Consider the following 19,171-nt stretch of genomic DNA (forward strand, 5'->3'; position numbering starts at 1 on the left):
TTAGCTGAGTGTTGACTGTAGCTAGCCTGCTGTTGTGGTGTTTCGGAGGTATCGAAGCGCGGAGCACATTCTTTCCTGTTGATGACTCATGTCCTGAGCATGGTACAGACTGTAAGAGAGGCCTTTGGGAACTTTACAATACACACACTGGCACTCACACACTTGGCTTAAGCACCAGAATGTTTGCAGGGAATGTAGATCGCAGCGTGCATTAAAAGTCTTGAAGTTTGTACAAATTTGCATGCATGCAAGCACACACAAAGCTCACATTCATTCCCACATGGCAGAGGTGCGCTCTTCCCACATGTGTGGTACATTTCCATAGAAACGTATAACTTAGACATTGTCGGACATTGCACACTCATTACACACTCATTGAAGTTGGTGCACATCTTTTTTTGGCAAGGAAACAAATGAGTATTGCATCACTGTACGAGTGCAACATTTCCTGAATCCTGCCCTATTTATATACAATCATGAAAATTCATAGTACATCTTTGTAATTATTGAGGAGAGTCTTCCATGAGCTCCACAAAAAAAAAAAAAAAAAAAAAAAATCAAAATATCACATTTGCATAAATATTCAGAACTTTTGTTTTTTTGCATTTAAGCTCTGGTGCACCCCACTTCTGTTTTGCTCTGCTTGAAACAGCACTAATTCAGTGTTTGATTCAGTGGCCAGTTTATGGTCTTACTGAGTGTCAGAATGAAAATCAAGTGCTGATGTTGAGAAAATTTCCTCTATATATAAAAAGGGTTGGACCAAAGTATTAACCTAGGAAGGATACAGGCTCGTGGTGTTATCACCCCAGTTGGAGTTTGTCCAGGGGGACTGGAAGATATCTGGAGTACTTTTATTTGTATGGAAGGATCCTACAGACAGACAACCATCAGTGGAACGCTATCAGCAACATGGTGAAGAGGCGAGACAGAAGCCAGGCATCATTTAATAGCAACTTTCCGCCTGCTGAGTTGGCCAAAAGGCACTTGGATGAATCTCAGATCCTCACAAGAAAAATGGTCTAGTTTGATTCAAGAAAAATTTTAACCTATATGGCTACAATTACCAACATTGTGTGTTAAACAACCAGGCTTTGATGATCATCTCATTAATACCATCACAGTCCAGCATTGTGGAGGTAGAATCATACTGTGAGGCTGTTTATCTGCAACAAGGAGGCTGTTCAAGACAGAGATGCATAGATTTACAGTAAAAAATCTCATCAACAGTGGCCAGGATCTCAGGATGTGGTGTAAGTTGAGCATAAATAAATAAAGCATAAATAATTCTGCAAAGAAGAATAGGAGACACTTTCAAAGGAAATGTGTGTGAAATCAATCACAAACCATTATTCTATTTGATTCTGGCCATTTAGCAGATGCTTTTATCCAAAGCGACTTATACACACTCATATCCCGATAGGTACATCGGGGGGCTCCCTGGGGTTTTAGTGTCTTGCCCAGGGATACTTCAGCACATAGTCAGGGGAAGCCTGGAATCGATCTCACAACTTTCCATTTGGAAGACGATTGGTCTTCCTGCTTCGCTACAGCCACGCCCCCTTTATAGAAAAGAGTGAAGCTGATGGAGGGTTTTTAGACAGTTCTGAAGAAATGATGATGTTTATTTTGTTTAATAAACAATAACAGTCTTAGCTGTTGTGGAGAATTGTGTATATATTGTTGGAGTCAGAACACACACTTAAAAGATTAATAGAAAACTTTCCACTGACACTGTGTAGGCTTCAGATAAAACTCAGTTATTAAACAAATCCGTCAAATCTTCAATATTTCACCCCACTGTGGCTTCATCTTCATCAAACACAAAATCTAACTTTGCTATATGGTCAGTCAACTTGGAAAGTAAAATTATTTGGAAAGCACAAATATGACTTTTAGATGATATCACTGCTTTGTATTCACGAACGTTACCTAGATCTCAGAGACTCCATCTCACCCCCTCCGTCAAGAACTTCTTTAAAAAGTCCCCCAACCATTCATTCAATAGCCACAACAGCACATGATTTTTTTATTACTATCATTTTGACAAGGTTGCATTTTTTAAAAATTAATCTCATCATGTAAGTTTAAATATGTTGTTTTATTTATTGTTGCTTTCTCAAAGAGACATTTCTGCCACTGGCCTGGGGCATACAATAAAGTTGATCTAAGTTAGTCCAAAATAAAATCTAGGTTGTCAGTACTGTAGGTACTGTAGATATGTAGACATGTTGGATCATATGATCATTTGGAAAATGGGATCATATAATCATAATGATCATTTAGGACCGTTGCATCTAGGTAACAAAGTCCATTATATAATAAAGAACAACAAAAAATACTAAAAGAAAGAACAATCATAAGGTTAGTCCCATGGTTTTGATAATATTTTAAATCCAGCGTCCGATCAACACTTTAAAAGAAATATTCAAAATTCTCATACAAAGTAAAATGTTATATAGAAAAAAACTGAAGAGAGAGAGAACTTATTTGGAAAAAAGGCAAAATGCATCTGTAAGCAGGAGAGGCTATGTACGTTAAGATAGAAATATGTGACTGGAAGATAAGGAACATGTTGTTAGAAAACACCTCTACCTGCCTGGACCCATAATCCTTTAAGCTCATGTGGTGTTTGCAATGAGTGATTGCAGTTTGACTTTACCAGTGCTGGGTGTGCAGCCTCTGCAGTAAGCTTTTACTGGAATTTTTTATTAGGTTGGATTGTATTGTGATATGGGCTGCATGGTGGCGTAGCGGTTAGCACTGTGGCCTCACAGCAAGAAAGTCTCTTGTTCACCTGAGAGGCGGTTCGATCTGTAGCCTTTCTGTGTGGAGTTTGAATGTTCTCTCTGCGTATTTGTGAGTTCTCTCTGGGTATTTCGCCTTCTTCCCATCGTTCAAAGACATGCATGTTAGTTTTATTGGTTACTCTAAATTCTCCCTAGGAGTGATTGTGAGCGTAAATGGCTGTTTGTCTCTCTGTGATGAACTGGTGACCTGTCCAGGGCGTACACTGCCTCTCGCCCAGTGATTGCTGGGCTAGGCTCCAGCTTCCCACAGCTCTGTATTGGACTAAGCGGTTATGAAAATAGATGTATTATGAAATAAATGGATTGCTTTTACCGTATCCCTAATGCTCACATGCTTCCATCATCATACAAGATCAATGATCAAAGGGCCCAGTCTTTGATTGTTGCCCTTGTATGGCACCGCCACCGCCATAAACATTGACTTTGAAGCATTTGTTTGAGCTGATACATGTATTTAGTTCGTGTATTTAGTTTGCATTTATCAAAACAATCCATAAAAAGCTACACATGTAAATGCAGATCAAAACATTGTCTTTGTGTGAGAGGACTTGTGATTATGATTCAAGTGTGGATATATCTGGCTTGCTTCCTTAAAACTCAGCTACTTTAGACTGGGGATTTTACAGTTACTCATACTCACATTGAGTAAATCATCCCTCTTTTCGCTTTGTACAGGTATAGCTCTCTTTGGAAAAAAAAAAAAAAAAAAAAAAAGCACAACCTTTGTGTTGCTCTGACATCGCTGTGCTGCAACCTTTCTCGGCAGGGCTGACTGTTGGCGTGGCCTTCAAAGGTCAGAGTGATGCTCCTGGCACCTCTGCCGAGAACCCGCTTGTTGCAGTTTCCACAGAAACGAGACAACGTTCGGCAGAGACGAGTTGAGTCGCACTAAGATGACATCACCGTCGCCCACGCACAGTGACAGCAGCAGCTCCTCTAAACATGACAGCAACCAGGTGTGTATGAGAAGTGCTTGTAGCTACTGGTTTCGTTTTCACAATGTGCTTTTGTTCTTGATTAATACAAGCTGATCCCTGACTTGTTTAATGTAAATGGACTATATTACAGTACATGCATATGTATTTGTAACTCTTTCATTTAAACATTTGTAAATTAGTCTCAGAGAGAAACTGAGCTTATCAAACATTCATGGTTTCCTAGAATGGTAACTATCCACAATTTTATATAAGTTTTTGATGGATTTGACATGTCTGCATACCTCTGTCGTTTGAAATGGAGAGAATATTTCACTTGCCTTGTCTTTCTCATGCTATGTTGCTCCTGTGTCTCCCCCCTCAGGATAGCTGGGAGATTGTGGAGGGACTCAGGGGGGTTCCTGCCAACATACAGGAGCCTGACAGACAGGAGGGCTTCCTGCTCAAGAGGAGGAAGTGGCCCATGAAGGGATGGCATAAGGTAAGCATCTCTGCAGCCATCGTAAAGCTCCAGACGGCAACTGCTGCTTCACTCTCATCCTAATTGATTTAATACAGAGAGAAATAGAACATATTGTTCTATTTTTAGATTATTTAATTATTTAATTTAATTAGTTTGAGAAATGTTGCGATTGTGTTCTTCTGGAGTAACATTATCTTAGGTATCTAATACTTTCAATGTTAAGCCATTTCCACATTTGGTCATTTTTATCATTATGTTTCTTTTACTTCATTCCTTTGATTTCCAGCTAATTTAGCTGTCATTCTGATTTCCCAGCCCAGCCCTTCCCTGGGAGGTTTTGTCTTGCAACACAATGGAGCTCACACTTCAATAGTTAACATTCACACAGATACAAAAGCCACAAGTGTGAGAATGCCATGTCAGCACACACCTTTCATTATAAAAGTAAAATGTGCTTGTAAACTGTGGTTATGACTGTATGTGAGCATTATGTTCACTGCTGAGTTCCTGTCTTTGTTGTAAAATTTAGATGCACAAAGTCAGCTTGCAGGTTTTTGTGCTGGAGTTGGACTCTTTATGTAAGCAGAAACTTTGAATGATTGTTGATTGACTTTTGTTTTTCCTTCCCACTTAGAGATACTTTGTGTTGGACAGAGGCATCTTGAAGTATGCAAAGCGTGGAACTGATGTAAGTGCCAACTCATCAGCGCCATCTGTCTGTTATTTCTTTACACATATGCACAAGTTAAACGCAAACTGCAAATAATGATTCTTGCACAGGTGCAGAAGGGGAAGCTTCACGGCTGCATAGATGTTGGTCTCTCAGTCATGTCAATCAAGAAGAAAGCCATGTGTATTGACCTGGATACAGAGGACAACATTTATCACCTAAAGGTAAGGCTTGGTGGACTTCTTTTGTTACCCAGATTGTGCAAACATTTCCTTTCATTTCCTTTGTCTCATAAAAAGATTTTCTTCAACTTAGTGCTCCTGTTTTGATGTTATGGCATCCAGGTGAAGTCTCCAGAGCTGTTTGAGGAGTGGGTGTCAAAGCTGCGTCATCACCGTGTTTTCCGGCAAAACGAAATTGCAACATATCCCCACGAGAAGCTCCTTTTCCACCCTCACGCTTCGTCCTCTCCCTCCCTTAATGACTCTCTTAGAAAAGTAAGTTTTCATAAAGCTTTTATTGTGGGGAAGGTTTTGTGTTGCCAAAGAGATGATGTACATCATCCTCTCTTTCTAACTCAGAGGACCACTCTCACCAAGCAGGCATCAGTCCATCAGGCAAAGGTCAGCTCCTGGCTCCACTCATCTGAGGACATGAACAAGTGCTGCAAAGGTGGGTTGCTCTTTGCCGTTCCATTCACTTCCTGGAGCTGTCTTGTTTCACTAGTTGTCAACCATTTTGCTTGTTGCTACACCTTGTCGGTTGTGTATGCCGCAGTGTTTCACTGCGGTGTTTAGGGTTTTGTTTATCCCTCATCGCCATGCCTGCATGCAGCTGCACTTTGATCTAATAATAGTCTGGTATTCATTCAGAGTTGGATGAATGTGAATCTTATCTGCTGGAGCTCAACTTGCTTCTAAAGAGCATGGAGGTCATGCACCGCACATATTCTGCTCCAGCCATCAGTGCACTACAAGTAAGCATGGGAGTAAAATGGCGAATCGTTGTCTGAAGATAGAGGGAATGTAAGAATTAAGAAAAGCCTTGTCTCTCCACAGGCGTCTACTTATGACGTCCCAAAAAAAGAGAAGAGACCACGGAGATGGCGATCCAAAAACAATGGCAAAGAAGCCAAAGTCACACTACAAGTACATGTCCATCTTCTGTTTTCTTTTTGTACATGCTGCTGATGATCTAAAGTTGGGATTATGGGTAAAATGTTGTCTCACCTCCCAACTGTGTTTGCCTGCCAGGTTCCAAGCTGCATCTCCTCGCAGTCCCCTCGCCTTCATGCCTCCAATCCCAATCTTTCCACCACAGAGTCAGCTCCCCAGGAAGCCTGCCCTGAATCTCCAGACACGCCTACAAACGTGTCACGTCTGCAAGAGGACTTCTGTCGACTGGCCAACAACAGTGAGTTTGCGCCTGTTTTTGTCTGCTGTTTTGCTCAGGGCATGCATTTACTGTGCAGAGAAAAATTCTTATGCCAACATAGTTTCCATGACAACTCAGTTCCTCCATGTTTCCTTGCTTCTTTACTGTATGGGGCATTCTGTTCCCTCTAGTCCATGTTACACTGAAATCAGCATATAGTTCGCTGGTGGCAGAGAGAGACAAACTGAGGCACACCATTGACCTGCAGGCCCCCCAGCCACCTCAGGTCATGGATCTAAAAACTGGCTTCTCCTCTGTGAGTATTGTCTGACTCAGATCTCAACACTCTGCCTGATTGTATCACCATCTATCATCTCTCTTGATTTATCTTCACTGATGTCTTGAATCAGGAATGTGCAGGTGTCCCTCATTTGCTGGTCCACCAGATTTCCAACGAGAGCAAAACATCAATTCCAGAGTCCATATCGGAGTTTGTTGATGCTCAGGAGTACCTCCTCTCCTCTTCTTCATCTGAGAACGAGGTCAATCAATACTTACCTTGTTATCTTTCTTCTCCATGTTAAATCCTTAATGTGAGAATCTGTTAATAAATCATCAAAGTGATTTAAAAAACATGACTGAAAAGAGTGAAACATTTGAGAGCAGCAGCGACTAGCCTGTTAATTGGTTTGTTTAGAACCGAACTGAATATTGATCTCTTGCACCTAGAATGAACTGGTACTGTAGGTCCTTGAGTAAAAATAAAGAATACATAATCTTGGTTGAGATTTGGATCACTGCGGTACTAATACAGGAAAAATAGTCCTGAAATGATGGAGTGATGGCCTTGTGGTTAGAGAGGTTGACTTTGCTCTGGAGAACTGGGGTTCAAGTTCCTGCACTGGCAATAAAGGTGAATCCTTTTGAGCTTCTTCAGCTGCTCTCTGGGCACTGAAATATTGTATTTGTATTATTAATATGAATGTAAACTTATAAGTAACAGTTAATGTCCCAGTTGAGATGAATAAAGTATATATGTATTAAAAATCTTTCTGCATTGACACCAAGTCAGTTAAAAAAACAGCAAAATGACATCTTCTGGCAACTTAATCTATCACATAATCTATCAATAACTACTAAATGTAACGCTTAGAATTCCATAAAGACATTGTAAAGCAACAAATCTTCATTTTTGAGACCTAGAAATTGTCTATTATTAGTTAATACATTTTCTAAATAACTGATTGAAGGTCAAATCAGGAGCTAAATTGAATTTACTCAATTTGAATAAAAATATGAATAAAGTTGTGAAGGCCTGTTGTATTTGCAGCGTTTATTATTATTATTATTATTATTATTATTATTTGGATAAAAGAGGTGCTTTTTTGGAGGCCTTAACATACTCAAACTCACCAAATTATGCGTACCCCCGAAGGGAATGTGAAAAATTTTGTATTTTGAGGTGCTCGAGACTGTTTGAGCGAAGCTGAACGACAGAGCCACCTATTTTAGGTGCCCCGCCCCTGCATGTCATTAAACTTCACGAAAATTCATACACATGATCTACATGACAGGGCGAACAAAAAACCCTCCTAATGTTATGGTGAAAAGTCGACAGGAAGTTGTCTATTTAAGGTCAAATTCGTCATTTTGGCGTTTTACTCACCTCGCATTTTAATTTTTATTTATATATTTTCTGTAGCATTGCAGGGACTTTACTGATATCTGTGTTTTTAATATAATATTCCAAAAGCTTACCGACCTTTATTCACGGATTTTCTGTCTGCAGGTGTCTGACGATGACTCGTATATCAGTGATGTCAGCGACAGTGTTTCCATGGACACCTACGATGGACCCAGTGAGAGACTAAACTCTGGTACATGATACAGTTACAAGTTGTGTGTGTGTGTGTGTGTGTGCGTGCATGTGTATGCGAGTGTAAAGCCATGCTAAGCCTTGCAGCGGATGGAAAAACAAGACAGTGAAGAAACCTTTTGGTATTCTGTTAGTGAAGCAGGGATTGTGTGTGTGTGTTTGTGTGACTAAGCCTTCTGTGTGCATTTTATAGAAAGTGTCTGCATCAAATAAATTATGAATGACTGGCATGAGTAAAATTACTCACTGCTCACTGCATGTGTTGAATGCGAAAGCTGTCGACTTCCAGATATGTTGACAAACTCTGTGCCATATTTCATCTTACAATATGTGAGAAATAATCTGTGAAGTCATCCTTAATTCACTGCAGCAGATGATGATAGTTTTACATTTTCTTTGCATAAACCTTAAGAATTTGTCCTTTTTCTTTGATAAAAACAATCCATTTCTTATTTTGACTCTCACACACGCTTCATAACAATCAAATACCCAAGTCCTTTTCTTTGTCTCACCACATTTGTCCTGCAGTCAGCAGTGTGGTGGCTGTGGCTCATCGACGCTCCGCACTGCCGTCCCCCTGTCCCTCCAGCAGTGTCAGTTTATGGAACATCCTGAGAAACAACATCGGCAAGGATCTGTCCAAGGTGGCCATGCCCGTACAGCTCAATGAGCCGCTTAACACGCTGCAGAGATTGTGTGAGGAGCTGGAGTACAGTGACCTCTTGGACACCGCAAATCAGACTGAAGACCCTTACCAACGCATGGTGAATAGAAAGAACTCAGTTTGAGATACATACTTGCATGATGAAGATGGATGAATGATGAATGTTTTGCTGAAATAAAAGGAATAATTTATTTTGAACACCTATTTTTATACATGCATGTGAACAAAGTTTGTTTGGAGGAAATTTTTTGACTAACATGTATTTTGAGCTCAAATTCTCACCACAAAGCAGCAATAAACATATTATTATGCCATTAACTTTTTTTTTATTTTTTTTTTTTACATTTTTTACATATTGGATGTATATTTAAAGAACAACACAAATTAACATATCTGCTCTTAAAATCATCTCATACATATGGATATGTAGATTTAAACTATGAATAAATTAGTTTAGTTTGAAGCACATTGTGTACAGAAATACCTACAGTCTAAGGTACTTATGTGCCTACCATACCATACTGCTTGTGCACATACCAATACACGTGTCCAGTGGGAAAATTGGGTCATTGTGAACCAATAGAGTTCTCTTCATCTTTTTCTCCACAGGTTTATGTCGCTACATTTGCAATAACTGCCTATGCATCCAGCTTTTATCGAGCTGGAAGCAAACCATTCAATCCTGTACTGGGAGAGACTTACGAGTGTGACAGACCTGATAAGGGCTTCAGATTTATAGCTGAACAGGTAAAAGCCACACAGTTTACACTCAACTATGTGAACTCTGCCATCACATGACTTCATCATGTTGTCACATATTTCTTCAACAAAATTAAACTGTTTCTTAAGTAAGAATTTCTTGCTTATATTTATGTGTTTATGGTGAAGGTAGATAAATTTTGTTGGGTTTTTAAGAAAACTTATTGTGCATAATATAATACTTTGCTAAGTTGTGCAATGTTTGGAATATTTTAGGAGCAATATCCTTACTTGTGCACAGTTTACATGTAGGAGAACAAAGTAGAGAAGCAAACAAGCAGTAAAATCCTACGATATGGAGGTCTTCCTTTGTTTCCAATGATCAGACTATTTTGTCATGGCTGGTATGATGTTGCAGGTGTTTCCCTCAGACTGCTTATTTCAGTGGATTATTGATTACACAGAAGGGCTTTGAAAGAAGACTCTTATCATCTGTTCTCTCCAATTTCCAGGTCAGTCATCACCCACCTGTGTCAGCTTGTCATTCAGATTCCAAGAACTTCAGCTTCTGGCAAGGTGAGAACATGCTTGGAACAACCCTCACGCTCCTTCTTCAATGGTTTACTTGGCAAATGCATGAATTCTGCCACATCTGTGTTCTGAGGTGCTTCCAACAAGCTGTGTGTTTTAAAGTTGACAACTAGTTCTAGAAAAAGCTATAACCTAGCTTAAACCTGTCATCACATGTAATGCTAAAATGTGGCAAGAATTACAGCTGATTAGACTGTAAATGTTTTGCTTTCAAGGCGATTAAGCAGTCAGCAGCTGCTAAAAATTCTGGAGCCCCTTGTTTTGTTTGTTTCCCTTTATAAAATAAAGCAGCAGCAGAAGAAGAAGCTGTTGTGGGTTAAATGAATTAGACTGATAAGCCTGAATACTTAAGATAATGAAGTTTCTATTTTTAAACACGCTTACCTGTTGTTTGGTCTCATCTTGTCCTTTCTCTTTTTAGATGTGCGATGGAAAAATAAATTCTGGGGAAAATCCATGGAAATAGTTCCCATGGGAACCACACATGTGACACTACCTGCGTAGGTTCTTGACTTATTCTGTGTGGGTGTGTTTGTGAGTGTGTAAATTCAACACACATGTCTTCATCATTCACAATTTAGGCCATATATTTGATTCAAATGGAATGAAATAGCACATGCTTTTCAGTACAATATGTCAAACGAGTGTGTGTATGCAAAAAATTTTTTCTCCAGTTTCAGGGACCATTATGAATGGAACAAAGTGACTTCTTGCATCCATAATATCCTGAGTGGTGAACGCTGGATTGAGCACTACGGAGAGATGGCCATAAAAAATATCAACAGTGACATCTGCCAGTGTAAAGTAACGTTTATCAAGGTAAGAAGACACAGACATGGAACCACTCTGTGAATAACTGATGATTTGGAGGAAAGAAAATTGCAAGTTTAAAATAAAATTCTCAAGTGATGCTTTAAAAGATTTCTGCACTGTGGATAAATGATACAAAAGCACAAAAGCATCTCCTGGTTCTTTTCTGTATTTCAAACATTCTTATGATCCTCTTTCAAGGTCTTGTATTTAGTGTGGTTGGTTGAAATTTAGCATGTGATTTTGGCTTCCTAATGCTTTGAACAGATGTTTTTATTTCTACAACTGTTAAATGATTGCTGATGTATTTGCTGCCTTTTGAAATGTGCTGTCAAAAATGCTCCTGTTAAGACAGGCAGCACCATCTAGGGGACAAAATAAGAACTAAAATAAAAAGATTTTTTCAAACTTAACAAAACAAACAAAAAAAACATTTCCCCATCTATCAAGAAAGACAAGTCAGGCAGTTTATATGTTATAGTTTACAGACTCTGACAGCAATGAATGTCACATGTAATGGATAATTAAGTAAATTTAACAATACTTGTTTATTTCTTCTGCTCTTCACAAACACATGTTTTCCTGATTTTCATTAGGCAAGATCGTGGAGCTCTACTGTGAATGAAATTGAGGGTGTAGTTACAGATTCAAATGGAAAAGTAGTGCACTCCATTTTTGGAAAATGGCACGAATCAGTGTTTCAAGGAGACCCTCCGTCTGCCACATGTATTTGGCGAGCAAGTGAGTAAATAAACCTTGCAAATGTTGGTTAGAATATTTTCTCTCTCTCTCTCTTTCCCCATCAGGGAACCTAAAGCTAAAAACTGACTGTTTTATATCTACCTTCTCATGTCTGTAGATCCTATGCCAGTGGAACAAGAACAGTACTATGGCTTCACCCAGTTTGCAGTGGAATTAAATGAGCTGGACTCCACCTTAAGACCACTGCTGCCCCCAACAGACACACGCTTCAGGCTGGACCAGAGGTGGCTGCTCATAAACTCACATTCATGTTTGCTATGTACAGTCAGGAAGTGATTATTGTCTTTTTAGTTTTTCTTTTTCTTTTTCTGTACATTCAGACAGAATTGATGCAAAGCTGCCAAATCAAACCATTTGGTCCCAAACATTTTTTATGAGCAGTATTTTGTGGGCCAAGGCTGGTTTACCCCTTGTGGTGTGAAGTTGGAAATATGCATATTACCATGGCAACAGTATTATGAAAAGACAAGGATAGTGTTGTTAAGTACACAGAAACTGTACTATTAATGTTTAAGGTAAATGTACAACTTCCTGTTTGACCTCCAGTGTGTATATCTAAGCAACCTGGATGACAGCTACAGAGTTTTCCCAGTTGGAACAAGACTGGAAATATGGTGCTTCCACTCCAGTAAGGAAGAATTCTAGCTGTTCCCTGTCTTCTCTTACTTTGCATACTTCTTCCAGGCTTCTGGAGGAGGGGAATTTAGACGGAGCTGAGGAGCAGAAACAGAGGATTGAGCAACTCCAGAGGGAAAGACGGAAAGTGCTGCAGGACAATAACATGACGCATCAACCTCGCTTTTTCAAGTATGCTCCTCTAAGATTGTTTGTAAGCTTGTCTTTGTATACAGTTAGACACTGTGTTGTCATTTGTTTGTCCCATGTGTTCTTTCACATGATCAGAGGTCAACCTTTATAAAAGCTAATGTTTTGTGTTTAAATTGCGGGTTGTTTAAATGGGTTTATCACATATAAACAGGTATCAGTTGGATTTTAATATTATTTATAAATAATTGAAAATTTATCTAAACTATTTGTTTTATGTGGACAGGAAGTCCAAGGATGACACATGGGTAAGCAACAACACATACTGGGAGCTACGCAGAGATCCTGGCTTCAGCAAAATGGACTTCCCTGTGCTGTGGTGACCTCTGGATTTATTCAAGTCTTTCCACTCTGACTCTTCATCAAGAAGGAAGGATAAAACTGAACTGAGACCCGTGTCCAAAAGTCCTGACCTGGTTAATATGAATGACTCTGTGTCATGTTAACCCAAATCATCACAGACCTCCTGCTTCCTCTTTCTGGTCTTAAATGAGCTGACCCTGAAGAACTCCGCCTGTTGGTTTTGTTACTAATGTTTATCACAATTACGTAACTGTTTTATTCTCATAACTGTCAGTGTGGACTAAAGATGCATATCAATGTGTTTCATGTATCTCTGTGTTTACCAAAGTGCCTTGTACTATAGTGCAGTACTGAATGCATTGCAGCAATTATGCAAAGACACTTTTATTCTGACCCGTAATGATGTCAGATTCATACTTCACTGGAGAGATGTCAGGTACTAGTGCAAAAAGTCTTAACCTGCTCGTGTATGAGAAATTTTTAGCTTATTAGATGTTCTAATTTTAAAAAAATTATTGTAAAAGCCTTTTTCAATATGCTGCCTTGTTTTAATCAGTCATGACTGTAATGGGACTGTGGAAAAGGTTTTTTTTCCACAGAGGAAATAAAAAGAAAAATCCCTGTTGAAATAATATAATAAACTGTACAGTGGATGGAAGAATTATGTCAAAACTTCCTTTTTTTTCACTTTTCTAAAGAGCTAAATACAGTCCAGTACCGTTCAGATTGTTATGATGAGAAAGTGTGCCACCTTTATAAAACTTAAGAGGATACTACAACATCAGCAGAATTAGTACTTGGTGTTAACAAGATAGATGCCAAGTTTCACATCGATCGTCAGAGATTTGTGTGCAATAAGCTAATTATTAATCAAAATAAATTACAGGAACAAAATAGACTAACTTAATGAATAGTTTGACAATAATAAACTTGAAGCCACCAAATTTCTTTAATTATGAAATGTAATGTTTATATCAACTTGTTTGCATGTGCGGGTGTTGCTACCAAGTCATGTTTCTGAATTTAGTGAAAATAAATGTCTTCACTTCCAAATCAGAAAAGAATCACAAAGATTACCTGTCCCATATGTCTGATTTCATCTGCCAGGATCCAAGCACCAGTGTTTCATAAGGAAGCAGAATCTGCCCTGTTCCTTATTTTTGACACGCCTAGTGTTTCCATTCAAGTCCAAAATTCTTTCCTAATGAGCTGAACTATCTGTGGTCCTTCAACCACCTCCATTTTCTCTCCTAAAATGAAATTAATTAAATAATCTGCTCCTCCTAATATCTCTCCAGTCACCTTTTTGTTTTGACATCACAGCATTGAAACCTTCTCCTGACTCAGGCTGGTCATGAATTGGTGAAGAGTCCCAAACAGTTGTGTAAATTCTGCTGGTCTTCAGGAATCTGGGACTTGTCCTGATCTCCATCTGGATCTACAGCCCTGTACTTTATCTGCCTCTTCACCTGACTGCTGGAGGGGTAGGCAGAGGATGTCTCAGTACGTCCAGATAGGAGTGGAAATGTTGCTGAGACTGTATTTAAGTCCTTTACTGATGATCAAGATGGCACTGAAGTGGAGTGGGTTGTTGGTCAAGGTGTGCTGTGAGGCCTGCGTGAGTGGGGGTAGAGGGGGACAAGTCAGAGTGTAATTTGATAAAAATGATAAAGAAACAAATTGAGTTTATTTGCTCTGTCCAGACTTCCATAAGTCTGTTTCCTCTTCATCTTGAGGCTTGTTATATATGAGCTCTTGCTATACATCCACAATCACATGTAATGACATTTAATATAAGTAACTTTTGTTCATCCTAAATCTTAATTTTATTGATCAAAAGACTAATAACACAAAGATTTTGTAATCAAAAAGTAAATTAAAAAAACTTTCTTTAATGCGTAGAGAGGAAGAAAAGAACTTGGTTGAAGTCAAAATGGCAAACTTGTATTTAAAGCACCTTTAGAGATGAATTTATCTTCAGATTTCTAGATTTATTACACTGTTCATGAAATTGCACACTCAAAACTGTAAACCTACCCCAAACTTATACTTAACATAATTGCAAATTGTTCCTTTAATCCTAACCCAACAAACCTAAATATTATTTGAGATGATTTGAAAATTCTTCATCACCTTGAATGTGATAAAGAATTAGGAAATTGCAGACGTGCCTATAAATGTTATCAAAAATCAAAATGTAGCATTACATCTGGGACAAATGGAAACAGCTGGGCTGTGGGATGACAACAGCCATTTAAATCAGCTCTGTGTGACTGAGCTCGAATACACATTCCCAGTGACATAAGGACCATAATACAGTAAAATGTCGGTGAACTAACATGTCCTATCTTCTCTTGATGCAACAGTATAGAGAAATGCATTCCTTTCAAAGCATAAATTATAAATATTTCAAATGATTTTCAACTAAAATGGATAATATCTGTCTATCCTGATTTCTTTTGTAGTTTTCCTTCCTTGTGCATTCTGTTTAGTTTTCCCCATATCCTGTTCATTAATTCACCTGGTTTCAAGCTCATTCATTCCTCCTGTGTCATGTTGGTGTTCTCTGTGTATAGACCACTTGGTTTTAGTTCATTTTGCCAGTTCATTAGTTGTCCTCCTTGTCATCAGTCTAGTCAGGAACAACATTGTTCCTGTAGTCCTTCAGGTCATCATTCCTGTGATCCATCTGTTGAAATTAAAACCATTTGTCCTTCATCCAGCCCATCCCCTTCTTCATTTAGTCTCCACACCTCCACCACACTGATAATGTGTCGTTTGTTACTACTAACCAGTGGATATTTGTGTCATGACATGTTTGCTGATGAAGTATACAGCTAAAGTAAGCAAACTAAGGCTAAACTGGGAAATGTGTGGAAAGTGAAATACCAACAGATTTGCTTTTTGTAAAACCATAACTGGACTCTGTGAGTAGGACCTGATATGTCACCCGTTCACATAGTCCTACAGTGTTCTACAGTGGGTAGTGGAGCATGTTGGGAGTGGGGATTAACTCCTGAGATTCAGTCTGGGCAGGGAAACAATCTATTCAGCCACCTTTACCAAGATGTAATGTTGATTTGACAAAATATACAGCCAGACATTCAATGAAGATGTGTATGTCATGACTTTTTTATTATCTAAAATGATTTTTTTTTTTTTAAATCTAAAGACTAAGAAAGTGATGGCTTGTGATCCATACAGGAATGAGAGCAGCATTATTTTAAACCACAGGATTTTTTTTTCCTTTTCTGCTTCATCAAATTCACATTTGGTAAGACTTGCCTTTGTCTGAGAAGCATCACTGATATAGGAAAGGTAACGGTCATATTGAACATCAGTTCTGGGTTTGCATGGTGATAGTTGTCAGTGTAACTTGCCATGGGAAAAAGTTTTGGTTCTTTGCTTTCACAATGGACTTTTCATCTTACAGCAAATGTTTTCTCAAAGAATGAACTTGCCTGCAATCGAATGCCTGTGTGAATCGATTAAAGCTGACTAAACTACCTCAGAGTTTTGGCCGTTGCTATGGTTACCATTAGAATCCAAGTCATTCCTGGAAAGCTTGTTCTGTGTGTGCTTCCTTTTTTTTTTTTCTTTCTTTCTTCTTTGGACAAAAAACCTTGCATGCTTCAATACCACCATTAAGTAATCATACTTTGTAGTATGATTACTTTATATTGGTATTAAGTAATTTAACTTTATAATAATGTTACAGTCAACCTGGGCCTTTTTGTTATTCTAGAGCGGTTGTGTTTCTGTTAAGAAAAATGTGAGAGCAAGAAAAAAGTTTCTAAAGCGTCAGTTTCAATCAAACAAACACGCAGTAATTCCAAAAGGAGGTTATTGTATTTTGCCTCATTTCCCTGCTCAGGTTACAAAGACTGACCTTTTCCATTTTACAAACCTTAAATATAAGAGGGATGAAGTGTTTGTGTAGCCACAGACTGAGTTGTAAACCAGTGATAAGAAACCTTAAACTTAATTTATTTTTCATTCAGAGTAAGTTGCTGTATTTTTATATATATCTATTTGGGAAGAGTGTGACACTTGTGAACTGAATGTATAAAATACATTTCTTTATTAGTACGTTGGGATAGTAGCTGTTTATTTGAGTCAACTGGAACCAGGTAAGTTAAAGGGACGGCATCTAGAGGCTGTCAGAGGTGAGCTATTAAGAACTTACACTGGGTTTTGTGTCTTACAGTAGCCAACTGTGTCATTCTTCTTTTACTGTCATAAAGAAGACAGGGACTCGATCAACTTATGAAAGTTGATCGAGTGACTTTCATAAAGGCAGACGCCAGCAGACACTCACGTTTGAGTCCACAAACTTGACAACCTAATAACAATAGCTAACTGCTTCCCACCTCCCGTGGGCTCACCATCTGCGGGAGGAGCCGTAGGGGTCGGGTGCAATGTGAGCTGGGCGGCAGCAAGGGGCGGGGACCCTGGCGGTCCGATCCCCGGCTGCAGAAGCTGGCTCTAGGGACGTGGAACGTCACCTCTCTGGTGGGGAAGAAGCCTGAGCTTGTGCGCGAGGTTGAGCGGTTCCGACTAGATATAGTTGGACTCACCTCGACGCATGGCTTGGGCTCTGGAACCAGTAACCTCGAGAGGGGCTGGACCTTCTTCCACTCTGGAGTTGCTCATGGCGAGAGGCGCCGAGCAGGTGTGGGCATTCTCATCAGCCCCCAGCTTGGTGCCTGCACGTTGGGGTTTACCCCGGTGGATGAAAGGGTAGTTTCCCTCCGCCTCCGGGTGGGGGGACGGGTCCTGACTGTTGTCTGTGCTTATGCACCGAACAGCAGTTCAGAGTACCCACCCTTTCTGGAGTCCTTGGAGGGAGTGCTGGAGAGTGCTCCTTCTGGGGACTCCATTGTTCTGCTGGGGGACTTCAATGCTCACGTGGGCAATGACAGTGAGACCTGGAGGGGAGTGATTGGGAGGCATGGTCCCCCCCCTCTGAACCCAAATGGTGTTTTGTTATTGGACTTCTGTGCTCGTCATGGATTGTCTATAACGAACACCATGTTCCAGCATAAGAGTGTCCATATGTACACCTGGCATCAGGATTCCCTGGGCCGCAGTTCAATCATCGACTTTGTAGTCGTATCGTCGGACCTGCGGCCACATGCCTTGGACACTCGGATGAAGAGGGGGGCGGAGCTGTCAACTGATCACCACCTGGTGGTGAGTTGGCTCAGATGGTGGGGGAGGAAGCCGGTCAGAGCTGGCAGGCCCAAACGTGTTGTGAGGGTCTGCTGGGAACGTCTGGCTAAGTCCCCTGTCAGAGCGAGCTTCAACTCCCACCTTCAGCAGAGCTTCAACCATGTCCCGAGTGAGGCGGGGGACATTGAGTCCGAATGGGCTGTGTTCCGTGCCTCTATTGCTGAGGCGGCCGGCCGGAGCTGTGGCTACAAGGTCGTTGGTGCCTGTCGTGGCGGTAATCCCAGGACTCGTTGGTGGACACCAGCAGTGAGGGATGCCGTCAAGCTGAAGAAGGAGTCCTATCGAGCCTTCTTGGCCTGTGGGACTCTGGAGGCAGCTGATGGGTACCGGCGGGCTAAGCGGCATGCGGCTTCGGCTGTTGCCGAGGCAAAAATTCGGGCATGGGAGGAGTTCGGCGAGGCCATGGAGAAAGACTTCCGGACGGCTTCGAGGAGATTCTGGTCCACCATCCGGCGGCTCAGGAGGGGGAAGCAGTGCTCCATCAATACTGTGTACAGTGGAGGTGGGGAGCTGCTGACCTCAACTCGGGACGTTGTGGGTCGGTGGAGGGAATACTTCGAAGACCTCCTCAATCCTACCAACACGTCTTCCCATGAGGGAGCAGAGCTGGTGGACTCAGGGGTGGACTCTCCTATCTCTGGGGCTGAAGTCGCTGAGGTGGTCAAAAAACTCCTTGGTGGCAAGGCCCCGGGGGTGGATGAGATCCGCCCAGAGTTCCTTAAGGCTCTGGATGCTGTGGGCCTGTCCTGGCTGACACGCCTCTGCAGCATCGCGTGGACATCGGGGGCAGTACCGCTGGATTGGCAGACTGGGGTGGTGGTCCCCCTTTTTAAGAAGGGGGACCGGAGGGTGTGTTCCAATTACAGGGGAATCACACTCCTCAGCCTCCCTGGTAAGGTCTATTCAGGGGTCCTGGAGAGGAGGGTCCGCCGGATAGTCGAATCCCGGATTGAGGAGGAGCAGTGTGGTTTTCGTCCTGGTCGCGGAACAGTGGACCAGCTCTATACCCTCTCTGGGGTCCTGGAGGGGGCATGGGAGTTTGCCCAACCAGTCTACATGTGCTTTGTGGACCTGGAGAAGGCATTCGACCGTGTCCCCCGGGGGCTCCTGTGGGGGGTACTCCGGGAGTATGGGGTACCGGACCCCCTTGTACGAGC

General features: G+C 40.8%; 1 protein-coding gene across 1 annotated transcript; it reads left to right on the forward strand.

The window, feature by feature from the left end:
• Positions 1 to 3,645: 3,645 nt before the first annotated feature.
• Positions 3,646 to 13,311, forward strand: LOC306770318 (oxysterol-binding protein-related protein 3-like). Its single transcript, XM_079259176.1, has 21 exons — positions 3,646 to 3,766; positions 4,110 to 4,226; positions 4,843 to 4,896; positions 4,989 to 5,102; positions 5,223 to 5,375; positions 5,460 to 5,550; positions 5,751 to 5,854; positions 5,937 to 6,026; positions 6,132 to 6,291; positions 6,444 to 6,568; positions 6,663 to 6,794; positions 8,042 to 8,129; positions 8,657 to 8,892; positions 9,402 to 9,539; positions 10,004 to 10,067; positions 10,504 to 10,582; positions 10,757 to 10,901; positions 11,489 to 11,633; positions 11,752 to 11,878; positions 12,339 to 12,461; positions 12,706 to 13,311. Exons 1-21 carry the CDS (start codon positions 3,704 to 3,706, stop codon positions 12,800 to 12,802), a joined length of 2,445 nt encoding a protein of 814 aa, XP_079115302.1. The 5' UTR covers positions 3,646 to 3,703; the 3' UTR covers positions 12,803 to 13,311.
• Positions 13,312 to 19,171: the final 5,860 nt, after the last annotated feature.

This window comes from Telmatherina bonti, assembly GCF_933228915.1.
Source record: "Telmatherina bonti genome assembly, chromosome: 19".
In the NCBI taxonomy this organism is placed as follows: domain Eukaryota; kingdom Metazoa; phylum Chordata; class Actinopteri; order Atheriniformes; family Telmatherinidae; genus Telmatherina; species Telmatherina bonti.